The sequence below is a fragment of the Crocuta crocuta genome, unplaced genomic scaffold (assembly GCF_008692635.1).
Source record: "Crocuta crocuta isolate KB4526 unplaced genomic scaffold, BGI_CrCroc_1.0 scaffold170, whole genome shotgun sequence".
Taxonomy (NCBI): domain Eukaryota; kingdom Metazoa; phylum Chordata; class Mammalia; order Carnivora; family Hyaenidae; genus Crocuta; species Crocuta crocuta.
Genome location: NW_027527853.1, coordinates 2,295,483 through 2,320,413, shown reverse-complemented (window position 1 = coordinate 2,320,413; position 24,931 = coordinate 2,295,483). Strand labels below are relative to the sequence as shown.

The 24,931-nt window shown below is 46.8% G+C and overlaps 1 protein-coding gene and 2 long non-coding RNA genes across 5 annotated transcripts; 2 read left to right on the top strand and 1 right to left on the bottom strand.

The window, feature by feature from the left end:
- Positions 1-164: 164 nt before the first annotated feature.
- LOC144244029 (uncharacterized) lies at positions 165-14,362 on the top strand. 3 transcript variants are annotated; one of them, XR_013338824.1, is made up of 4 exons: positions 165-391; positions 11,345-11,512; positions 12,582-12,802; positions 13,958-14,362. It is a non-coding gene; the product is annotated as an uncharacterized LOC144244029 (long non-coding RNA). The 3 variants fall into 3 exon arrangements; XR_013338823.1 differs by lacking the exon at positions 13,958-14,362 and having other exon boundaries at positions 12,611-13,162; XR_013338819.1 differs by lacking the exon at positions 13,958-14,362 and having other exon boundaries at positions 12,582-13,162.
- On the bottom strand, positions 6,261-9,667 carry LOC144245191 (uncharacterized). Its single transcript, XR_013339191.1, has 4 exons — positions 9,616-9,667; positions 9,299-9,485; positions 8,206-8,354; positions 6,261-6,460 (listed from the first exon to the last, which is right to left on the bottom strand). It is a non-coding gene; the product is annotated as an uncharacterized LOC144245191 (long non-coding RNA).
- Positions 14,363-18,782: 4,420 nt separating the features above from the next.
- Positions 18,783-24,808, top strand: PGAM1 (phosphoglycerate mutase 1). The gene is made up of 4 exons (XM_077779200.1): positions 18,783-19,073; positions 22,487-22,761; positions 23,499-23,679; positions 24,139-24,808. The coding sequence occupies exons 1-4, from the start codon at positions 18,935-18,937 to the stop codon at positions 24,306-24,308; spliced, it is 765 nt and encodes a 254-aa protein (XP_077635326.1). The 5' UTR covers positions 18,783-18,934; the 3' UTR covers positions 24,309-24,808.
- The last annotated feature ends 123 nt before the right edge of the window (positions 24,809-24,931 follow it).

The following is a 24,931-nucleotide window of genomic DNA, read 5'->3' as shown; positions in this document are numbered from 1 at the left end:
GTCAAAACCTGGCCAAACCTGAAAAAGTGAAAATCTTTTGTCTCCAAACGAGAAAAAAAAAAAACCAAAAAACAGCCGGTGATGCTCTAAACCCAATTAGCTGTTTTCGTTTAGTACTGGGGATACCCAGTTGCTAAACCCCCTTCCCTCGTGGCAGCACCCAGTCCCCTCTCGTTAAGTCTCTTCTAACCGCACGTCAGAACCAGCAACCAATCCTGGATTGATTTCCGCTCCCCAGCGACCTTCCCCAAAATCTTTTAGCTGGAACCCAAACCTTAAAAAGATACTTTCCTTTCTCGTCTTGGGGTGCAGCGTTTCAAGATTCCTCCGGAATTCCCTCCCCGACTTCAAATCAACAAACCTGATTTTGTCAAAGTACGACTGGATCCTGGTGAGTTTATTTTGTTGTTGTTGTTGTTAAGCCCCACACCCAACGTGGGGCTTAAACTCAGGACCCTGAGATTAAGAGTTGCACACTCTACCAACTGAGCCAGGCTGTGGTGCCCCCCTGGTGAGTTTTTGCTGATTAGGCTTTAACACATTCATTTTACAAATATTTTTTAGCTCCCACTGAAAAAGACACTTCAATAGATCAATCTTACGAATGAACCATAAGTTGACAAAATTTTTGCATATGGTTTCTTTCACCTGGTACAGTGTGAATTCCCCACCCCGGTTTTGGTGGAATGTTTGTATCCCTGCAAACTCCATCTGTTGAAATCCTATCTCCCAAAGACATGGTGTTAGGGGTGTGGCCTTTGGGAAATATTTAAGTCATGATAGTGAAACCCTCGTAAATGTGACTGGTGTCTTTTACTTTTTTAAGTTTGTTTATTTTGAGAGAGAGAGAGTGTGCGCGCACACAAGTGGGAGAGGGGCAGAAAAAGAGAGAGAATCTCAAGGAGGCTCCGTCCACACTTAGCACAGGGCAGGAAGCCCAGGCACCTCTAGAATTGGTGTCTTATAAAAAAGATTCAAGAGAGACCCCTAGTCCCTTCCAACATGTGAAGACACAGCAGGAAGGAGCTGGCTGTGACCCAAGGAATGGGCCCTCACCCAACCATGCTGGCACCCCCATCTTGGACTTCCTGTCTCCAGAATTGTAAGAAATAAATTTCTGTTGTTTATAAACTATCAAGCCTGTGTTATTTTGGTATAGGAGCCTGAACAGACTAAGACACCCCTTTGTTCTTTTTTTTTTTAATGTTTATTATTTTTTTTTTGAGAGAAAGAGAGGGAAAAACAGAGTATGAGTGGGAGAGAGACAGAGAGAGGAGAGACAGAATCCAAAGCAGGCTCCAGCCTCTGAGCTGTCAGCTCAGAGCCTGACATGGACTCGAACTCATGAGCAGAGAGATCATGACCTGAGCCAAAGTCAGATGCTTGACCACTCAGTCAGATGACTGAGCCACTCAGGTGCTCCTGAGTCTGCTAAATTAGAACTGGGTACGGCCCAGTCACTTCCTCTCCCAGGACCTGGAAGAGTACTTGGCAAATAGTAGCACTCAACAAACTATTGCTGAATGAACAAATGTGTGTGTTGTGGAGGAAAGAGAAGGTACTAAAATGGGCACAAGTTCAATAGGGGCGCAGGTCTTTTCTTTTTTTAATGTTTATTTTATTTTGAGAAAGAGAGAGAAGGGGAAGGGCAGAGAGAGGTGGAGAGAGAATTCCAAGCACTGTTGATAGTGCAGAGCCCAATCTCAGAAACCATGAGATCATGACCTGAGCTAAAATCAAAAGTCTGATGCTTAACTGACTGAGCCACGCAGGTGCCCCTCAACTCAGGTCTTGATCTCAGGGTAATGAGTTCAAGCCCCACACTGGGCTCCACACTGAGCATGGATTCAAGGATAAATGTAAACACCAATAACTGTAATTAGTCTTTACTTATAACCAGACTGAGATGGTCTTTGACTCCATAGGTAGAAACACAAAACTCAAAACATACATTTCTGAGGGAGTTAAGAAGTACCAAAATTTGAGCTTTGGTCCAGGAACCAAAGAGCTAGAAATGGAGAGTAAAGGGAAGGCCAGCATGAAATTCATAAAACTGCAATGCTGGTGCTAGAAGCAGGCACCTGAGGGGTCATCCAGATCACAGGTCACATGCCAATCAGGGTCAATACTTTTTTACAAAGTCCTTTACTGCTTTGCAGTAAAACAAGTACGGTCCAGTGATGCTGTGTTCAAATGCCCTTTCTTTTACAAAGCAATAGTGAGATGAAATGAACGGGTGTTTTCCCCCAAACACTATTATTTGCCAAAACAAAGAGTTGGGAAACTTTTTTGTCAGGTCTTCTCCTTTTAAAAACAAGTTTACTGAGTGCCTGGGTGGCTCAGTTGCTAAGCATCTGGCTTCAGCTCAGGTCATGATCTCATGGTTCGTGATTTCGAGTCCCACATCAAGTAAGCATGAGCCCTGATTTGGGTGAGCTCCTGCTCTGCTTCTGGTGAGCCCTGCTTCTCTCTCTCTCTCTTTCTTTCTCTCCTCCTGGGATTTTTCCCTGCCCCTTGCTCACTTGGACCCTCTCTCTCTTAAAAAAAAAAAGTTACTGATGTGTAAAATTCAAAATATTTATAAGCCAATTTTCTGGAATATCTGAGCCAACTCTTCATTTTGCCATGTCCAGAGGTGAAGTGACTTGCACAAGTTTCCACAGCATGGTAGCTTATTTGATGAGACACAGAAGTAACCATAAAGGAAAAGATTGATAAACTAGAGCACACCAAATGTAAGAAATTATGCTCACAAAAAGAAACCACAAGGAGCACTAAGAGGCAAGACAGAGTGAGAGAAGATATTTGCAATACATAAAACTAACGAAGTATGGCAGAATATATAAAGAAATCCTACAAATCTAAGAACAAGGCAGACAATCCAGTAAGAATGGGCAAGAGACAGGAACAGGCACTTCACAAAAGTGACTATTCAAATGGCCAATTAACAAAAGGATGCTAATAACAGATGCTCAATCTCATTAATCAACAGAGAAATGCAAATTAAAACCACAATGAAATACTACTGCGCACCTACCAGAATGGCTGAAATTAGAAGGACTAGCATACTAAGTGTTGGCCAGTATGTGGAGCCACTGGCCACGTATGCAGTTGAAGGGAATATCAACTGATACACCCACTTTTATGTGGCGGTATCTAGTAAAACTGAATGTATGCCTTCTCTGTAATCCAGCAATTCACTTCTGGGTATATACTCTACAGAGATATATATCCTTATATGCATAAAAGACATATATATGATGAGGTTCATAATAGTCAAATACTGGAAATGACGTCGTGTATACCAACAGCAGAGTGGGTAAATTGTGCTATGTTAGTATCATGAAATAATTACAGTATTCAACTGTATACAGTAATGAAAACAAGCAAACTACTGCTACATGTGACAGCATGTATGGTCTAAATTGAGAGAAAGACTCCAGACACACACAAAGGAACATTTTGCATGACCCCACTTAGAAGTTCAAAACCAGGCTTTGTTAATCTACAGTATAAGAAGTCAGGATAACAGTTACATGGTGAGAGTAACTGCGAGTGGGCACACGGGGTTTGGCAATATTCTAATTTTTTATCAGAAGGGAGTTTACGTGGATGTCTTCATTGTGTCGTAAGTCATTAGCTGTGCACTTGTAATTTGTGCGCTCTTCTGTATATATGTTACTCTTGACTGAATATTTACTAAAAAACAAAGTTCTCCTGGAATGCAGAGCAAAGAGAGCATGAAGACTGAGGAAGTGTCACTGCAGAGAAAAGAATTCAGTGCTGACTCGGGGCCTGCCCCTCCTGTCACGGGAGTTAATTCATCACTTGCCCACAGAGGCCACTCCTGGGACACAGGCTGAGATCTGGGACGTGAGGCTACGAAAAGGGAACTAGTGGCCTGAGGAGGAAAAGGAAACCGAGTTTGGAAACTGTTGTAAGCAACCTGATGCTCATGACCAGGGGGTCTAGATGTAGGGACAGTCACTGAGAGAAGACCTAGAAATTGTTGGTTAAAGCCTGGTCTTACTTTACCACATGACGCTCAGCAGGGATATAACCTCTCTGAGCGTCCATTTCCTATTCTGTAAAGTGGTGATAATAATACTGAACCCATCGGGCTACCCTGAGGATTCGATATAATAGTGTGTGTGTATGTTAAAATATGTACAACTCCAGAAATGTTAGTGGTACCTTGTGAAGGGTGTGGTGGTGCACCTTTGCCACCAGAGGGGGCTCTGCAAACAGCCGGTTAAAACTGAAACCCTATAGAGAGGCCGCAATACCGGCTGAGCAGCCCGGGATAGGGAGATGAAGAGGCCCTGGTGAGTGGCAGCCTTCCCGTCCTTTTCCCAGGCAGCGGACACCTGCTGGCCTCCAAACTGAGTCTGCTACATTAATGTTTATTTATTTTTTGAGAGAGGGAGAGAGACAGAGCATGAGTGGGGGAGGAGCAGAGAGAGAGGGAAACACAGAATCCAAAGCAGGCTCCAGGCCCTGAGCTGTCAACCCAAAGCTCGAACTCACAGATTGCAAGATCATGATCTGAGCCGAAGTCTGACGCTTAACCAGCTGAGCCACCCAGGCGCCCCGAGTCTGCTAAATTATAACTGGGTACGGCCTCTGGACAGACGACCTGTCTGGAGTGGGCTGGGCCTCCCTCTGGAAGCATCTGCTCTAAACCTCTTCCAGAAGATGGTGTCAGGAGAAGGGACACAAGGCATCCAGGTGGCCTGAGCATACTTTCTCACATTCTGTACAGCCACCGTTCACCTTTCTGATGAAGGACTAATTTGCTGTCCATGAATTCCAGCATCATCTTCCACCCAGACGAATTAATTAGCCTTCTCCGTGATAATCCATACAATTTATGGCTAATAAGGACCACTCACATTTGTCGAATGAGTCCTGTGGTTAGACTTCTGGGTTAGAATCCAAGTACTACCACTTGCTGTCTGACCTTGAGCAAGTCACCTTACTCTCTGAGCGTCAGTTTCCCTCAGCTATAAAATGCCAACCCATAGAGTTTATGATCACTAAGAAAGATTATATATATAAAGTGCTTATTAGCATACTGCCTGGCACTTTATGAGAAGGCAATAAATGTGAACTCACTAGTATTATCCAAAAAGCTCTTCTTGAGTTCCCAAATACCTTCTAACCTATTATGTAACTGGGGAGGACAGAGTGGTGTCCTCATTTCACAGATGGGGAAATGTGATTCCAACGGGTTCAGCGACACCCCCAACATCATACAGTTGGTCGATGGACAAAAGCCAAGAGATCCAAACCTTAGCTGAGGAGCTCCCTCTGTAACCACTGCTCTCAAAATTGTGAAGCTCATGTGAAGGGACAAGGCTGCTGCACCCAAAGCACTCAGCCCAAGGCCAACAGGAAAGCCATTTTTAGGTCAATCGTCTGTTATCTGTTATGACACTGGGCAGGAGGAAAGGGAAGTTGAGGCTTAGCCTCTTGCCCCAAACAAAGAGGAAGCAGATGGATGATTTGGGTGTTTAACTTGGGGCTCAAGTTCTGCGGGAGGAAGAAGGGCTTTGTCGCCCTGGGCAGCCCATCGTGAGCAAGGTAGTGGGCTTACAGCTGCTCCGGCGGACTGTCCTAACTGCCGGAGCTGTGTCAAAGCCCAGACTTTGGACTTAGGCAAGCCTGTGTTTGGAGCCACATCCCAGGTGTGACCAGGGGCAGGTGACTGAACTTTCTGAGCCACAGTTTCCTCACCTGAAAATGGGGCTGCTGTTCTGAGGCTAAAATGAGATAATACATGCAGAAAGCTTAGCACCGTGCCTGACACGTTATCATGACAGAAGGCTGCATGTCCCTCAGCTTCTGGGGCATTAACATCCCATTTGGCAGAAGAAGAGCTTTTAAGAAGAGCTTGCTTCCTAGACTAAGTCTGAGGGGGATGAGCAGATGGCCTGGTGCACAAAAGAGGACCCCAGATTCTGAAAAGGACTGAAATTGGGGTATGGCAGTTGTGCTCTTACTCAGAGGGGGGCCACCCTTGTTTGCCACCTGACAGTAGGTGTCCATGAAGGGGATAGGAGTGAGCAGAGACCATGTGATTGCCGCTCTAACCGGCATCCCGATGGCCCCAAATTCATTCTTACTCTAGAATTAGGCATTTCCCCCCTTGCTACTTCCAACTCCTCTTCATGTCAGGGCCTCTGTATCAGGAATGAATTATGCACAGCTGCTGTGACAGAGACCCCAGGAGAGTGGCTTAATTAAACACACAGGATTAATTCTCCACCTTCAGCAAATCAGGAGGTAGATGGGCAAATCCAGGCTAATACAGTGTCTCCATAGAGTCTTCAGGTCCTGGGCTTCCTTTCTTTTTCTCCTTCACCCTCCATGGTGTGTGACTTCCATCCTTGGTATCACCTCATACTCCAAAGATGGGCTGCAGGAGCTCCAATCATCACGTTTACAATCCAGGCCTAGACTGAGTAAGATGAAAGCAAGGAAGAGCCAAGAGGGGCACTCCCAGCCAAGTCAGCTCCTTTTAAGCCAGTTCTGCTCACATATGCTTGGCCAGAATTTAGTCATTTGGCCAAACTTAACTGCAGAGGGATTGAGAAATGTAACAGCCTTTTAGCGGGGAACATTGCAGCCCCACCCCCCCCTCCAGCCGGGAGAGTTGTATTGCTAAGGTAGAAGAGAAGAACTCATATAGAGTAAACAATGAGCAGCCTCTGGAACTCAGCTAGGTGTTGGGGAGACTGGGTCTAAACAGTTTTTAAAGTTTATTTTTGAGAGAGAGGGAGAGAGGGAATGAGTGGGGAAGGGGCAGAGGGAGGAGACAGAGAATCTCAAGCAGGCTCTGCACTGTCAGCTCAGAGCCCAATGCAGGGCTCAAACTCAAGGAACCTCGAAATCATGACCTGAGCCAAAGACAAGAGTCAGACACTTGACCGACTGAGCCACCCAGGTGTCCCTGGTTCTAAACAATTTAACTCAGTCATATGCCCACAAGTTATTTCTTGAGCAGTAATTATATGCAAGACACTGTGCTAAGCAAGCACATGGAGGTACATAAAGATGCTAGAAGACTCTTTTTCTGCTCTTAAGAAACTTACAGCTTAGTGGTGCAGACACAAGCATAAAGCCAACCATTCAGTCTCCTCTTTTGTAAATCGAGGACATTGTACCTGGTTCTCTCCAGGACCATGAAACTTTCATGCTCACTGAAGCTCAAGCCATAGAACTACATTTTGTGCTCACTTAGGCAGTGCATATAAATAGGACTGTATTTTGCTTCTCTGCCTCCTCCTTGACCGTGGACCTGCTGAGGACAGGGACCATATCTGGTCCACTCTTGTGTCATCAGAGCCTATCTCAGTGTGTGGCACATAGTAGGTGTGCAGTACATCTATTTGCCAAATGAATACATGACATAATCAGAGCTCGGCTGGAGGCACAAGAGAGGTTCAAGTAAAGCTTTGGGGGGCCAAGAAGACACCTTTGCCTCAGTGGCCGTCAAAGGGATATCTTCAATTAGGAGGTTACTTTCCAGATGTGAAACTGACAGAGTAGATTGGGAGCAGATCCTGAAGGCCACTGAGGCTCTGGATGAAGAGTCTGGATTTTAATAGGGAGTTTTGGAACATTGCAACCTGGGAAAATACTTTAAGGGGCTTGTACTTTAGGAGTACTGGCCCTCCATTTATTCAGCCAGTACACATTACCATTGAGGATATTGAGCATTGTGGTGGAGACGAGGAGGGGAAATGGACATTTAATGAATGTCTCTGTGTCTGGGACTCTTCGTTATAATAATAGCAATAACTACCATTTATCAGTCCTTACATAGCTGGGCCCTGTGCCCAGCACCTTACACGCACGATTCTGCCGAGTCTTCACACCCACGCTGTGCAGTAGGTGCTATTGTTTTTTGAAAACTGTATTATTACATTCTTTATTGTTAAAGAATCCACTTGAATGACTATCGTGAAGCCGAGTCCTGGAGGTAATTACACCCCATTCTGGACTTTGTGGATATAACCACTATCTTCTCTACCTCAACTGAAAACCAGACTCACAAGGCTTCGATCCCTGCCTCCCGTTCCTGGAAGGTGCCAAGTATGGTTATCCACGTTTTACAAAAAGGGAAACCAAAGCTGGGAAAAGTCAAGTAACTGGCTTAAGTTCCCAACAGCATTAAGTGGCAGAGTTGGAATTGTAACTTACTTTGTTCCTAGGTCCTGTCCTTCACAACCATCTGGTCACAGAGAGATGAGAGATGCAGTGCTCACAGGCAGGTTGGAGTGGCAGCAAGGGCACCTGGTGGTGGTGATCAGTGCAGCGGGAGCCCCAAGCATGGCAGGGTGTGGTCAGGCCTAGGGAGAGTCAGGGACAACTTTTGGGTAAGGTGAAGGTGACTGTCTGGGTCTGTTTGAGCTGCTTATAAAACAACAGAAATTTGTTTTACACAGTTCTGGAGTCTAGGACGTCCAAGATCATGGTGCAGGGAGGGGCGCCTGAATGGTTCAGTCAGTTAAGCATCAGACTCCCATTTTGGCTTGGTTGATGATCTCACTGTTCAAAGGTTCGAGCCCTGCACTGGGCTCCATGCTGACAGTGTGGAGTCTGCTTGGGACTCTCTCTCTTTCTCTCTTTTCTCCCTCTCTCCCTCTCCACCCCCCTCAAAAATTAAACATTAAAAAAAAAATCAAGAAGCAGGCAGATTCAGCATCAAGTAAGGGTCACTTCCTGTTTCATAGACCACTGTCTTTTCTTGCTGTGTCCTCACACAGCAGAAGGTGCTAGGAAGTTCTGTGGTGTCGCCTGATGTGTGTGTGTGTGTGTGTGTGTGTGTGTGTGTGTGTGATGTCTCCTTTATAAGGCACCAATCCCAGTCATGAGGGCTCTATCCTCATGACCGAATCACCTCCCATAGGCCCCACCTTGGAATGTCATACACTGGGGGTTCAGACTTAAACATATGAATTTGGGGAGGAGGGCCATACACATTCAGTCTGTTGCACTGATGTTGGAGCTGAATTGTGCAGAACGAGGAGGAGTTGACCAGAAAGGTGATGGTGGACGTACAGGCCAAGCCAGGGGAACAGCAACTGCAAAGGCACAGGGGCCAGCAGGAGCATGAGATGTTCGCTTTAGAGGCCAGCAAGACTGGGGCGGCGAGGCCAGTTAGAGACTACTGCACTAGCGCAGGCAAGAACCTAAGGGGTCTGACGCGAAGGCAGTGGAGGTGGGGTAGAGAGGAGGCAACGGATTGGAAAATGTATTTAGGAAGGAGAATGGGCAGCACTCACTGGCTTACCAGTTATGAGGGGTGAGCAGTGTTGCTGTACGCAGTGTGCAAACTGTGGACTGCTTCATTTACGCAGTTGTGCAAATTGTGGACTGCTTTATTTTCCAGCTGAGGGATTGGAAATCCAGTCCTCGTTGGGCCTTGTCTAGAAGAGTGGGCTTTTTTCTAATTCACCAGTGACACTGGAGCAATGGCCCTAGAAGTGAGGACAAATTACTCCCGGGAAGGGGATATTTCAGAACACGTGTCAATGGAAGAGACCACTTCTTAATATCTGAAACAAAAAAGCTGAATCTGTTACTTCCTTAAGCAGCGCAGAGCAATACCTGTAAGGCGCGATCTCTTTCAGGGGAGCAAGGATCTTCTGTGAGGTGCTGGGAGGGGTGAAGGTCAGTGATGGACAGAGAGGAGGCAGAGTGTAGGGACTGGCTGGTGATGCAGAGTGTGGCCACTGCTGATTGGCTGGCTCACAGAAGTGTGGTCACAGAGGCAAATTGTCATAGTTTGGTAAAACAGAGATGAGCTGTCATCCATTCAATGGTTTAAAACCCTTCGTGGTTGTTACTCGTTGCCATGGCAACAGGACAATCTTTGGAAAATGAGACCTTTTTTTCCCCCTCAAGTGACTGCTAGCTCAAACCCATTCACCTTCCCAAGGGCGTTTCACTTTAACAGTGAACCATGTTTGCTCAAGAGGATAGATCTCCAGAGGATTTAGAGGCTGTCTGGGATGAGGCCCCTCCCTGCCTGGTCTGCTGTGGCAGGAAGGTCTGGTGTCCATCACCTCCCTCCAAGGTCCTGGGGCTGGGTGTTCCCCAGACGCTCGAGGATCCGGGAGAAAAGTTGGTTGCAAGCCCTGGCGTGGAGTCACATATGAAGTCAGAAATGGGACCCAGGAACCTGACTCCCAGTCACTTGCCTGGAAGGAGACATGAGGTGTCTGTGGACAAAGTTTGGGTCCTGAGGCCAGACCTCAAAGTGTTTGTCCCTGCTGTCACAAGGCCTCGACTTGACACTGCCTTCAAGTCTCTCCGTTGAGTCAGTAAGAACCAAGTGTGCTGGCCCAACCACCCACTGTGGGGCGTCCCTGGAGGCACCTGAGGAGATTCAGTGCTGCCCCAAAACTGCTTCATGGCAGGTGTCCCTGAGCTCTCCCCCCACACCCCTTTCCCTGCCCTTGAGCAATGGCTCTTGGGGGGCAGGCTCTCACAGAATTTTTAAATCAGCCTTACTGAGCTAGAATTCACATACCATCCACTTCACCCATTTAAATTGCACAACTGAATGTTTTTAGTACACTTCAGGGATATGTGCAACCATCACCACAGCTAATTTTAGGACATTACAGGGGCGCCTGGGTGGCTCAGTTGGTTAAGCGTCCAACTTCAGCTCAGGTCATGATCTCACGGTCTGTGGGTTTGAGCCCCTCATTGGGCTCTGTGCTGACAACTCAGAGCCTGGAGCGTGCTTCAGATCCTGTATCTCCCTCTCTCTCTGCCCCTTCCCTGCTCATGCTCTGTGTCTCTCTGTGTCTCAATAATAAAAATAAACGTTAAAAAAAATTAGAACATTTCATCAACTCACAGAGAAACTCCATACCCTGTATTTCAGCCCCCAAGTCCCCAGCACTAGGCAAGCGCTAATCTACTTGCAGTCTCTATAGGTTTACCTGTTCTGGACATTTCATAGAAACGGAATCCTACATCGCATCACCTTTTGCGTCTGACTTATTTCACTCAGCATATTGTTTCCAAGGCTGATCCAGGTTGGCATGTACCAGCGCTTCATTTTTATGGCCGAATAACATCCCGCGGTATGGACATGGTGTACTTTTATCCATTCAGCAGCTGTTGGACATTTGGGTTGTTTCCACCTTTTGGCTTTTGTGAATAATGCTTTTACAAGCATTTGTGTATGAATTTTTGTGTGGACATTTGCTTTTCTTTCTCTTGCATAAACACCTAGGAATGGAATCCTGCCTCCTATGGTAACTCTGTGTTTAACCACCTGAGCAACTCATGTGGGTTTCTGATTGTTTTTCTTTCTCGTCCACAGTTCTTAGGTGAGACGCCCCAGAGTTGGCTCCTGTTGTCACCTCTGGGACACAGGCATTTTCTCCACTGCACTCAGAAGTAATGACAGCCACGAGCTCCCCTGCTCTACCCCCATCAAAATCCCTAGCAGGCATATTGGAAACCCGGTCACCTTGGCATTGGCTGACAGGTACCTCTAATAGCTTTCCTAAGTCGGTCAGTTAGTAGTCACTAGTGCACACATAAAAACAGTTCTGACAAATTTGTAGAATGTCCTCACTTCAGTGCTTAGAATACAGTTCTCAGATCTCAAACAGCTGGTTGACCCAGGGTTCCTGTTGTGTCACTCTGAAATCCCTCACAGCATTCAGACAGAAGCCACGCTGCCCACAGGCTGTCCAGCTGTGACTTAGTATCCCTGAGTCAGTGACACAAAGGCAAGACCTGCTCTGAGGAGTGATCTTGGCTCGAGAATTCCTCAACAGCCTCACTGAATTTCCTCAGAAATGTTCTGCAGTCCAGATGCCTCCACCCATACAACCTTCCTTTCCTCCTTCCTTCAAGAGGGTCACACCTATTCTGTTAGCCTGTCACCTCCCCATTCTGTCTCAGGCATTTCCCCTCATCCATTTTATGCAAATCCTGTCTCACAACTGCTTCTCAGAGATCCTGTATTAATTAATACCACTGATCTCTTAGTCATTCTTAATATGAACTATTCCCAAATAATACAATGTCTGCCTGTTTTGTACTTAGAATTTAACCTGAAGAAATAAACTAGGAAAATAGTACTATGCGAAGGGAGGTAGAAGGGTCAAAAAAGTTTGTTCACTGAGCAGCTTTATTATCATAATTCCCACATGCAGGGCTTAGAGGCAGAGGCCACCCCTCATGGTTTTAGAGACCAGAGAAGTTCTAGAATCCAGAGAGAAGGGCTTGTGTCATTGCTGGGCCAGACACTCAAGTCTGAGGCTGGGTTTTGTTTTGTTTTTTAATGTTTATTTTCATTTATTTGAGGGGGGGAGGGGCAGAGAGGGGGGGGAGAGAGGATTCCAAGCAGGCTCTGTGCTGCCTGAAATGGGGCTCGAACTCGGGAATGGTGAGATCACGACCTGAGCTGATATTAAGAATCAGACGCTTAACCGGCTTAGCCACCCAGGTGCCCCTGAGGCTAGGTTTTGAGGACAGAGAAGGAAGGGTGTTTTCCGGGGGTTTGTAAGAACCACCAGTGCAAAGTAGCGTCGTCCTTTCTTTTCCAGCCACGCTAATCCCTGCTGTTTGTTGTCAGATGGTGACCGCAGGGGCATGCTTCACCCCTTCTAGAAGCACTTCTTTCCTTACACGCTCAGTCTTGAGGCATTAGCTACGATCCCCTGGACTCACTCTCTGAGGCAGGGATCCGGAATCCTCTCTTCTGCAGACAGCAGCTGAGCTGGGGACGTCTGAACATCTGGGGATGAATGTGCAAGATGCTCAACAAGTAAGGACATGGGGTGCCCTGCCAGGGAGCCTTGTGGGCCGAGCAGGGAGCCACCCCCACTTCCAGCCAGCAGAAAACTCCGTTTGCCGCACTGCAATTCTAAATTGGGTCCGTCACCGAAAGTTCGGGGTTTGATAAGGAAGTTATACTACTGTGGAAAAAAATAAATCCGGGGGCGCTTGGGTGGCTTAGTCGGTTGGGCGTCCGACTTTCGCTTAGGTCATGATCTCACGGTTCATGGGTTTGAGCCCCGCGTCGGGCTCTGTGCTGACTGCCAGCTCAGAGCCTGGAGCCTATTTCGGAGTCTGTGTCTCCCTATCTCTCTGACCCTCCCCTGGTCGCTCTGTCTCTCTCTCTCTCTCTCCTAGAAATAAATAAAAATATTAAAAAATAAAAAAATAAAAAAATAAAAAAAATAAATCCGGAGGGAAGGCTGCAAGAGTCCCTTATTCTTTTAAGGGACAGTGGAGGGTAATAGGCTGTGCCTGCTGATTATCCTTATCTGAGCTTTTGTAACAGCTTAACCGACAAGCTGCTTGGGTGAAAGCTGTTACAGTCCTGGGAGCTTCCCCAGGCCTGGGGAATTAAAGGACTGTGCTAGAAAGGAAGCTATTTGCCTTAAGAGTTCAGGGTTTCCAGGCTGCCTGGAGGCCTCAGGTGGAGATGACAGCTCATCGTTGATGAGTACCCCTGGCCCAGGAGATGACACATGAGAAGAGTCTGGAACACGGATCCCCACACTCCACCCAGGAAGAGGGTCTTATTTGGCCGAGGTTGCTCCCCTCAGGGCAGAAAGTGAGGGCAGGGACCTGGTTAGGAGCCATACAGTGGGTCCCTTAGGGTCCTCCTGGAGCCAGACCCCAGATGCAATCAGCCCCTCACTCCTGCTTTGTCCTCGGGATGTACCAGTTCCCTCCTGCACCCACCTAGTTCTTTAGAAGTGCCCAGGAGTCAGCCCTGACAAATGTATGTGCATTCGTGTTCAGTAGAGATAACAAGATTTAAAAAAAAAAAAATGTAGTCAAGGGCAAACCCACTGGCTTCTCCTTACCTTTTACTGACATTTGAGAGATCTCTTTGGTTTGATAGGCACTAAGCTTCTTCCTAGATTTGTGATGCCGTGATTGAAGCTGAGTGAATCCCATTTCTGCCTAGGAATTCTGGCTTCCAGCTGCATAGCTTTCAAGGTCTTCCCTCTGTGCTCCCCATCTGCCTCGCTCTCCAGATCTCTCCGGGCTTCTGCCTCTCTCCCTGAAACTGCAAACTCCAACTTGGGGGCCCTTCCCTGTGGATCACCTCTGATTTCTCACTGACCTCTCATCTCCTGCTCTTTTGGAATGTCTCACCTCACTTCCCTCTGTTACATGGGGTGAAGTTGGTGAAGGAATAAAATAGGATTCCCAGACTCTTTCCCAAGGCTGCTGGTACAGATGGCTTTGGCTTCCTGCCCAAAGTATCCTAGTTATCTGCCCGTCCCTATCCCTTGGGTAAGCCGTCCCCCACCGGCTATCCTGCTAGAAGGGAAATCCGTCCATGGGTCCCCAGAATCATACCCTTTGAGTTGGTGCTCTTTATTAAATCTTTTTTGCCTTTAAAAAAATGTTTTATTTATTTATGAGAGAGAGTGCAAGTGGGGGAGTGACAGGGGGACAGAAGATCTGAAGCGGGCTCTGCATTGACAGCAGCAAGCCCAATGCAGGGCTCAAAGACAAACTTGGAGATCATAACCTGAGCTGAAGTCGGCCGTTCAACCGACCAAACCACCCAGACAACCCAGATATTTTTTGCCTTCTTTTTTTTTTATTTTTTAATTTTTTTATTTCTAGNCTCTGTGCTGACTGCCAGCTCAGAGCCTGGAGCCTATTTCGGAGTCTGTGTCTCCCTATCTCTCTGACCCTCCCCTGGTCGCTCTGTCTCTCTCTCTCTCTCTCCTAGAAATAAATAAAAATATTAAAAAATAAAAAAATAAAAAAATAAAAAAAATAAATCCGGAGGGAAGGCTGCAAGAGTCCCTTATTCTTTTAAGGGACAGTGGAGGGTAATAGGCTGTGCCTGCTGATTATCCTTATCTGAGCTTTTGTAACAGCTTAACCGACAAGCTGCTTGGGTGAAANTCTCCTAGAAATAAATAAAAATATTAAAAAATAAAAAAATAAAAAAATAAAAAAAATAAATCCGGAGGGAAGGCTGCAAGAGTCCCTTATTCTTTTAAGGGACAGTGGAGGGTAATAGGCTGTGCCTGCTGATTATCCTTATCTGAGCTTTTGTAACAGCTTAACCGACAAGCTGCTTGGGTGAAAGCTGTTACAGTCCTGGGAGCTTCCCCAGGCCTGGGGAATTAAAGGACTGTGCTAGAAAGGAAGCTATTTGCCTTAAGAGTTCAGGGTTTCCAGGCTGCCTGGAGGCCTCAGGTGGAGATGACAGCTCATCGTTGATGAGTACCCCTGGCCCAGGAGATGACACATGAGAAGAGTCTGGAACACGGATCCCCACACTCCACCCAGGAAGAGGGTCTTATTTGGCCGAGGTTGCTCCCCTCAGGGCAGAAAGTGAGGGCAGGGACCTGGTTAGGAGCCATACAGTGGGTCCCTTAGGGTCCTCCTGGAGCCAGACCCCAGATGCAATCAGCCCCTCACTCCTGCTTTGTCCTCGGGATGTACCAGTTCCCTCCTGCACCCACCTAGTTCTTTAGAAGTGCCCAGGAGTCAGCCCTGACAAATGTATGTGCATTCGTGTTCAGTAGAGATAACAAGATTTAAAAAAAAAAAAATGTAGTCAAGGGCAAACCCACTGGCTTCTCCTTACCTTTTACTGACATTTGAGAGATCTCTTTGGTTTGATAGGCACTAAGCTTCTTCCTAGATTTGTGATGCCGTGATTGAAGCTGAGTGAATCCCATTTCTGCCTAGGAATTCTGGCTTCCAGCTGCATAGCTTTCAAGGTCTTCCCTCTGTGCTCCCCATCTGCCTCGCTCTCCAGATCTCTCCGGGCTTCTGCCTCTCTCCCTGAAACTGCAAACTCCAACTTGGGGGCCCTTCCCTGTGGATCACCTCTGATTTCTCACTGACCTCTCATCTCCTGCTCTTTTGGAATGTCTCACCTCACTTCCCTCTGTTACATGGGGTGAAGTTGGTGAAGGAATAAAATAGGATTCCCAGACTCTTTCCCAAGGCTGCTGGTACAGATGGCTTTGGCTTCCTGCCCAAAGTATCCTAGTTATCTGCCCGTCCCTATCCCTTGGGTAAGCCGTCCCCCACCGGCTATCCTGCTAGAAGGGAAATCCGTCCATGGGTCCCCAGAATCATACCCTTTGAGTTGGTGCTCTTTATTAAATCTTTTTTGCCTTTAAAAAAATGTTTTATTTATTTATGAGAGAGAGTGCAAGTGGGGGAGTGACAGGGGGACAGAAGATCTGAAGCGGGCTCTGCATTGACAGCAGCAAGCCCAATGCAGGGCTCAAAGACAAACTTGGAGATCATAACCTGAGCTGAAGTCGGCCGTTCAACCGACCAAACCACCCAGACAACCCAGATATTTTTTGCCTTCTTTTTTTTTTATTTTTTAATTTTTTTATTTCTAGGAGAGAGAGAGAGACAGCGTGAGCAGGGGAGGGTCAGAGAGAGAGGGAGACACAGACTCTGAAACAGGCTCCAGGCTCTGAGCTGGCAGTCAGCACAGAGCCCGATGCAGGGCTCGAACCCACGAACCGCGAGATCATGACCTAAGCGAAAGTCGGACGCTTAACCGACTAAGCCACCCAGGCGCCCCTTTTTGCCTTCTTTTTAAGTTTATTTGTTTTTGAGAGAGAGACAGGGAAAGAGGGAGAACAAGCAGGGGGAGGGGCAGAGAGAGAGAGGGAGACACAGAATCCAAAGCAGGCTCCAGGCTCTGAGCTGTCAGCACGGAGGCTGACGTGGGGCTTGAAGTCAGGAACCGAGAGATCATGACCTGAGCCTAAGTCAAATGCTTAACCGACTGAGCCACCAGGCACCCTGATCTTTTTTGCCTTCCTGATCATGTTGCTAATAACATTTATTATTGTTAATAATATAGTTATTGTTACCAGTATGACTATTCGCTAGGCGAAGTGCTAATCGCTTCCCATGCATCATCTCACTTATTCCTTACAACAGTGTTTTAGGTGGCTATGAATATGATTATTATTCCAGTTTACAGATGGGGAAAATGAGGATGAGAAGTTGAGTGACCCATCTTACGTCCCATGGGTAATCAGAAGCAGAAGCATTTGAACTAAGGTTTCTTTCTATTTATATCTCCTACTCATTGCATAAATGTGAGACCTCAACTAGATAAGAGCACAGAAATCTTGAAGCAGAGAGCAGGGGGAGGAGAAAGGGACATGGCGGGAGCCATGACTGGGAGGATGGATTAGGGCCAACGCAGAGGGACAAAAAGTACAGTCTGAAAAGCCAAGGTTGAGGCTGGAAAAGCTCTCCCTGAGAGGGGCTGGGTGTCAGGACTGGGATGTCCAAGCAGTAGGAGCAAGCAGAGGGAGAGCCTCCAGGGAGGGAGTCCTTCAGGTATCCCCATGTGGGCCATGCTTGGAGCCTGGCCAGGAGGCCTTCAAAGGCAGTTCTCACTTTGCAGCCCTGGCATTCTGTGAGCTCGGGGTGTAGTTTTTAGAGCCAGACCTCACCCCTGTCATCTCTCTGGTCATTGAATTCCATCTTCTCCCAGTTGCAGAGGAAGGAGGCCAAGAGCACTGTGGTTAGAGGGCACCCACGGCCGTTGGACTGCTTGGGTTTGAATCTTGGTTTCTCTTCTACTTCTGAGCTGTGATTTTGGACAATTTATTTCTCTGGGTCTGAGCACACATGGGTTTGGGAGCAAGCCTCAGCTTGAATCCTAGGTCCTGTAACCTTGGGCAATTTACCTCATGCCTCATTTTCCTCTTCAGTAAATAAAAGAAATATAATACTTGCTTTATAGGATCATTATGAAGATATGAGGATTAAATGAGTTAATGTTTGTAAAGCACTTATTACACTGGCTGGCACCTTTTTTTTTTTTGACTGCATGTTAAAAACTTTTCTAGAACCTGTTAAATGTAGCACACAGCACAATTTCACTGCTAGCTGTTTACATGTGGGTCTTCTTTGCACTCCACTTGCTGTGATGGGCAGAAAACACATGCAAACGATCTTTGGCCCTAGTCCACTGACTGACTCCTGTTTGGTGCTCAATAAAGTGAACAGTTTGAAATAAACCAGGAGATAGAGGCATGGGCAGCAGAGAGCTGTCCAGATAGGCAGATTTTAACTGCTGATTGGGTGTAGGGGAGGAACAGGCAGTGATTCTCCTCTTTCTGAAATATTTGAAGGGGCCCACACACTGACTAGAGAGAGGCCATGAAACCCGCGAAGAGGTGGGACAAACAGCCCAGTATTTATCGTAAACAGCAGGGCTTTGGAACCAGTGGTCAGAGCCAGTTCTCTTACATGTGAAATAGATCAGTATCCGCTAAAATGAGATAGCATTAGTAACGGCTATTTACTGAGCACACTCCAGGTAGACAGGCACCAGCTAAGTATTTATTATGTCCATTCACAAATGAGGCTGGGCGAGGTTAAGCGTCCTGCCCAAAGATACAAAGCAATAAAATGGAAGAGTGAAGACTCGAACAGAGGTGTGTGACTCAAACTCTGCTTACGGGTGGGAAAGTGACCTGGCGCAGCTAAGCGCGGTTCAAATGACAACAGGAACTTTATTAAGGCAATCGGCTTATGAATAGCAGCACTAGGAGAGCAGGGCTGCTCTCTAACGCTACTGCACGCCCGCCCGCCCGCCTGGGCGCCGCGCGAAAGTCCCGCCGCCTTTCGGCGCTTACGTGCGCTTCGTGACCGCCGCAGCGGACAAGAGGCCGGCGGCCGGGACCCGCATGCGCTCTGGCGTCCTCGAGCGCGCCCCTCCCCCCGGCGGCTGCAGCGCTGGCATGGGGCGCATGCGCAAACCGGGTGGGTGGAGGGCGGCCCGGAGCGAGTGGAAAGCTTTGGATGAGCAAGTGCGCGAGAGCGGGGCGCTGGGGTGCTACGGCGCAGGCGCGGCTAGGGCCGGACAGCGACTCCGGAATCTCAGCGAGTCCCAGTCTGCGTCGCACTCCGAACCGCAGCCATGGCAGCCTATAAGCTGGTGCTGATCCGACACGGCGAGAGCACTTGGAACCTGGAGAACCGCTTCAGCGGCTGGTACGACGCCGATTTGAGCCCGGCCGGGCACGAGGAGGCGAAGCGCGGCGGGCAGGCGCTGAGAGGTGAGGAACGGGCCGGGCCGGGCTGTGGGTGGGGGGTGCGGAGGCTCGGGCGGGCGCCGCTAGTTGAGGGCCGCCTGGCTCGCCCCTGCGCCCTGACGAAGAGGGCTGACCTTGGGCCTCAGCTCTTCTGGAGTTTAGTTTGCTGGCAAAATGGTTTCAGGGTGTATGTGGGGGGGGGGGGGTCTCCTTGCTCAAGGTCACCCAGTGGTGTGATGGGCCACGCCGGGAAGAAGACTGGGGGCAGTCGCTCCGCAACCCACTGCATTCTCCACGATAGCACCTTGCGAAATTCTCCCATTTACTAGTCTGAGCATTCAGTAACTCGGGACGGGGTATTAAATTGGATAGCTAGTGTCTTTCAGCAGCTGTAACCAAGCCTTTTCAAAAGCCTCCTGCGGATCCTGAAACGTCAGACCACACGCTTGTCCCCGGTGGGGGGGTGGAGGTGGGGGTAACGCGGCGCTGGGCGGACAACAGGCCTCAAGAAACCCACGTGCTGGGGTAGGCCTTTGATGTTCAGCAGCATCCCACCAAATCCTGAGCCCGAAATACATCTACAAACCTTACTGAGTGAATGAATGAATGAATGAATGAAGGATTTAAATTGATTCTATGATTCCATAAAGTAGATTATTACCCCTTCTTTTCTTTCCCTCCTTGGTCCTCTTTTATAGCTGGGAAAAGTGAAGATTGCATAGATGACTTGGTCAAGGTCGTATCTCCTTATTCCTAGTTCATCCCGCTCGCTCCAGTTCTGGGTTGAGTAACAGGTAGACGCTGGGCAAAGGTGGAAGTGGCAGTGAGATAAACTCGCCTCCCCGGGCTTGCCCCCTGCGGTGTACAGCTCTGTGGTTTTGGAGTGCTTTTTATAAGGAAGCCTTCTGAGCTGCCAGCAACTCAGAATCCCTCTGTACTGAGGTGCTTCCACTGATGCTTAGGGCAGATCTTGCCCTGCTCTCTTCTAATCTCTGGACATTGAAGCAGCCATTTAAAAGGGTCATTGAGCCTGATGTGGAACCGGTATTTGGCCTCGGGTTACTCTTTTTAGCTTCTTGCCTTCACTGCAGATCCTTTTGAATTGAAGCAAAGGTTTGGAAAGTGTAGGAAATGTAATCCTGCTGACTGTGTGTCTGCTTTGAGATGGCTTGGTGTGACTTACATTTAGGAGAGGCTGGTAAAGGGAAAGTGCTGAGAAAGGAGGCCATTTTCTCTCTGGCAGGAAGAACTGTATGAGTCTGTGGGGGTTTGCTAATGACTAGCCCAGGACAAAGATAATTGCAGCGGTACCCCCAAAAGAGTGATCAAATGGTTAAACTTGGAATCTCTCTTTAAAGTAACAAACATTATTTCAGGGTTTTGTTGTTGTTGTTTATTTATTTATAGTAATCTCTACATCCAACTTGGGGCTGGAACTCAAGGACCCCGAGATCAAGAGTTGCATGCTTCACTTAGTGAGCCAGCCAGGCGTGTCCCCCCCCACTTGACTTTTTAAGTAATGTTGGTAGTATTGGTTTAAAAAAAAACCCTTTTAAAAATTTTTATCTATTATGGGCATCACAAATGATTATATTTTTAAAAAAAAGACTAAAAGCAGAAATCTGAATGGTGAAGATCATTGTGAATAATATAAAAAACCTAAAGTAAATATATTAAATTCTTCAGAGCTTTAAATGATACTAGGGTTTATGAACTCTTGAATTGTTTCAGGAGGAAGCTAGTGAGAACCGAGTTTCTCCATGCAATCTTACTCTTGGGAGAGGAGGAGGTCCACACCACAGATCACACCATCCACCCCACCCTTGGGACTGTCTTAGGCTATGCTTTTATTTATGGGGAAGTTAAAGGAAGAGGCTTTAGTTCTCCTGAGTGGAACTGCTTTTCTCCTTGGGGACCTATTTGTGCATCCAACAGGAGGTACTCCATCGCAAGGGGAAATAATTGCAGTGAAACAGCCAATAGCTTTTCAGTATGGGAGACGAGGCTTGCACTTGCCAGTGACTCAGCCTTTTATTGGGGAGCCATTTGTCCCCTTAGAGAGGAGATGGTAATGGAGTCTACAGGACTGGTCCTGAGGTTCTGTGATGAGATTTGTCATTTTTCCCTTGTGGGTAGTGATGGGTTTCCTGGTGATTAATCTTCCCCTCCCCCATCAGCATAGTTCTTACTCGCCTCATTCTCAGTTGAACAACTGGCAGGAGAATTCACTTCACGTTGCATTAATTACTGTTGGCAATCTCAATATGAGGCAATACCCAAGAAAGTTTGCTGAATTTCAAAGAGGGCCTTGTAGCCTCGTGGAGGAAAACACTACATAAAGGGCCATCTCCCTATTAAAGTGGAAGACGGGGATAATCTTTCATGAAATAAGATTAATTGTTGTAACCTATTGGTTGGGGCAACATAACTCTTGATTACCACTCCATAATAACTACTGTGGATGGAGGAGAGATTCATTTGTCAATGAGTCAGACTCTACTCTTTCTGCTTTTCTCTAGGGAGTGGCTTCTCCTAAAGTTGATCTAACAGTTGACCTAAGTACGTACAGGCTGGCACTTGACTATAGCAGAAAGGCACTGTTGATTAAGAAACTGTGATGTGATTTCCACTCCATAGTGAAAATATAATTTCATGGAACATACTGAAGTTTTAATCAGCATTCTCTAAGAGCTCTTGCTATGTCCTGATTGTTGGGTTTAAAATTGTTTCCCCGTAGACAAGAGGTTAGGATGAAATATATTAGTAATTATTGGGCATAAGTGACTGTTTTAACTAAAATACAAACACCCAGATCCTTAGGTTTTAGAAAAATATGGAGGTAGCTGGAGATGGAGGTTAGGAGTTGGATTTTGGAGTCACACGGCTTGGGTTTTAATCTCTCATGTAAAAGCTGTGACCTCAGATGATTTGCTTACTTCCTCTAGTCTTTATTTTCCTCGTCTGGTAAAATGGGTTGTAAGGATTGTAATCTCAGGATTGTCACGAAGACTAAATAAAACATGCACAAAATAGTCCAGTGCTTGACAGATGGTAAGCCCTCCATAAATATTGGTTATTATTATTTAGTAAGAGATTCCAAGTTTTTAAGGATCCTTTTCTTGAAAGAAATGAAGCAGAACTAAGTTCTTAAAATGGGCTTAAGCACAGCCTCCGGGGGTTAGGATAAGCAGCACAGATGGCACAGGTCAGCTCCCTGACAATACGTTTAGGTCTTTGGGTTAGAGGAATTATTGGGGAGCCACTGCTAAGTATATTGTCAACTGTAACATAACATAAATCAACACATTTTATCTTCTGTAAAGGTGAAATATTGTCTTTTCTTCTAGGGTATACAAACTAGTTAAATTTATATGTGAGAAAATTCTGGTTCCATACTGGACCTGATTGGCTTATCACTTTGAATTTATGATTCCCAGATGCTGGCTATGAGTTTGACATCTGCTTCACCTCCGTGCAGAAGAGAGCGATTAGGACTCTTTGGACGGTGCTGGATGCCATTGACCAAATGTGGCTGCCAGTTGTGAGGACTTGGCGCCTCAATGAGCGGCACTATGGGGGTCTGACTGGCCTCAACAAAGCAGAAACTGCCGCCAAGCATGGCGAGGCCCAGGTGAAGATCTGGAGGCGCTCCTATGACGTCCCGCCACCTCCGATGGAGCCCGATCATCCCTTCTACAGCAACATTAGTAAGGTATGGACAAACGGGAGTTTGGCTCACTCTGCCTAGGACTGGGGTGCTTGAACCTGGGCCTCACTCTTTTTTAGCTTTTTTTATTAGTGTCTGCCTTGTCCCACTGATTTCATTCATTTATAATTTATGCTGGTTAATTGTAATTCTCCTCCAAGGAATGACCTTCACTTGTTAAAAGGTTTAGTTGATAGTTGTTTACCTAAAAAGAAATTAGATCTCCTTTTTTATATCTCCATTACCATACCTTATAAAAACCCATCCATAGTTGGGCCTTTTTTTAAAAAAAATTTAATGCTTATTTACTTTTGAGAGAGACAGAGCATGAGTGGGAGAGGGGCAGAGAGAGGGAGGCTGAGAATCAAGAGCAGGCTCTGTGCTCGAACCCACGAGTTGTAAGATCATGACCTGAGCTGAAGCTGGACACTTAACTGAGCCACCCAGGTGCCTCTTAAAGAGTTGTAGGGCCTTCTTAAGCCAACTGTAAGATTGAGTGAATTGGGAAGAGCCTTATACTTTTTCCTATGTTTCATATGAACTGTAAATCTTTCCAGTAGTGGGTAATGGTGGTAGGAAGAGCAGCAAGATAATAATTATCCCCTTTGCCAAGGTCTCAGCTCCATTCTGTGCCCAGGAGAAAGAACTTCACCTATCACTTTGATTCATATCTTAGGGGATGAGGAATGGGCAGAACAGATGTAACTACTACTAACTGATGAGCATGGGTTTTTATCGCTTAGGATCGCAGGTATGCAGACCTCACTGAAGACCAGCTACCCTCCTGTGAGAGCCTGAAGGACACAATTGCCAGAGCCCTGCCCTTTTGGAATGAAGAAATAGTTCCCCAGATCAAGGAGGGGAAACGGGTACTGATTGCAGCCCATGGCAACAGCCTTCGGGGCATTGTCAAGCATCTGGAGGGTATGTACATTTTTCTGGAGACCTCGAGGAGGGACACCACAAAATCGCCACAAATCAGGGGCTTATTCCTTTTTAGGGAAAGGCTAGACAAGACATATTGATAGCCTCTCAATTTGCATCTTAAATTGTTTCACCTGAGGACCTAGAGGCGCTGCTTTTTGGCAGGCTGGATGGACTACATAGACATTTGAGATGTGTATAGTCCTGCTTCACTGTGGGTTTCCACACCCCACTTTGAGAGATATCTGTGGCATACCACCTTACATACTTTTTCAGTGGCTGAGAAATAAGTATTAGAGGCATTCTTTGGGTGACTGATCTGTAATACAGATCATCACTGCCATTACAAATATCAGGAGTGTCTTGTTTTAATTCCTACCAAAGACTTTTGTCACCTGCAGGGGGGACAGGGATTTGTGTCTAGCTTGGCTGATCATGGTGTGTATTTATTTCCCTCAGGTCTTTCTGAAGAGGCCATCATGGAGCTGAACCTACCAACAGGTATTCCCATGGTCTACGAATTGGACAAGAACTTGAAGCCCATCAAGCCCATGCAGTTCCTGGGGGATGAAGAGACCGTGCGTAAAGCCATGGAAGCTGTGGCTGCCCAGGGCAAGGCCAAAAAGTGAAGGCGAGCAGGCAGACTGCTTTCCCAAGGATGCCCTCCCTGCCCATCCCATTCCTCCACATTGCTTCCCTGCACATGTCACACTGACCACATCTGGAGGCATCTTAACTTTTAGCCACAGATGGGGACCAGTGGCTCCTAATTTTGTTTAGCCATTTTGTCTCTTGCACCCACTCACTTCATATAATCTAGTCAGAATGGCACTTCTGGGGCATGGGTCTTCAGTCCTAAGCTAAGGGAAAACTTTTACCCAAGGGTAGAAAGTAGTAACTCTGGGTTTTTTGCTACTGCTTTATTACTAAGGGCCTGCTTGAGTTGGGGATTGGGAGGAACCTTGTTAAGGTGTGACCACTGAGAAGCAAGAGAGCCTATTTGTGTTCCCAGGAGCTAGTCCTGTACTATTCTGTAGTCAGGTGACTGTCTGGGGGGGGTCCAGTCATTCCAGTGAAAGATGTTTAAAACAATCATTCCCCTCTGATGGCAGAAGAGTTGGCTCCAGAAGACTGGGATCAATTTGAATGTTTTGTTTCATTTACTTTTACCAAAAAAAAAAAAAAAAGAAAAAAGAAAAAAGTATATATATATATGTATAAAATAATACAAACCAAAAATCTTCCTGGGGTT

Bases quoted from the DNA above. Each gene is read 5' to 3' on its own strand.
- PGAM1 (XM_077779200.1), top strand. From the start codon at position 18,935: ATGGCAGCCTATAAGCTGGTGCTGATCCGACACGGCGAGAGCACTTGG. The intron at 22,762-23,498 runs GTATGGACAAAC...TTTATCGCTTAG, and splicing joins TCTACAGCAACATTAGTAAG to GATCGCAGGTATGCAGACCT. The intron at 23,680-24,138 runs GTATGTACATTT...TATTTCCCTCAG, and splicing joins CATTGTCAAGCATCTGGAGG to GTCTTTCTGAAGAGGCCATC.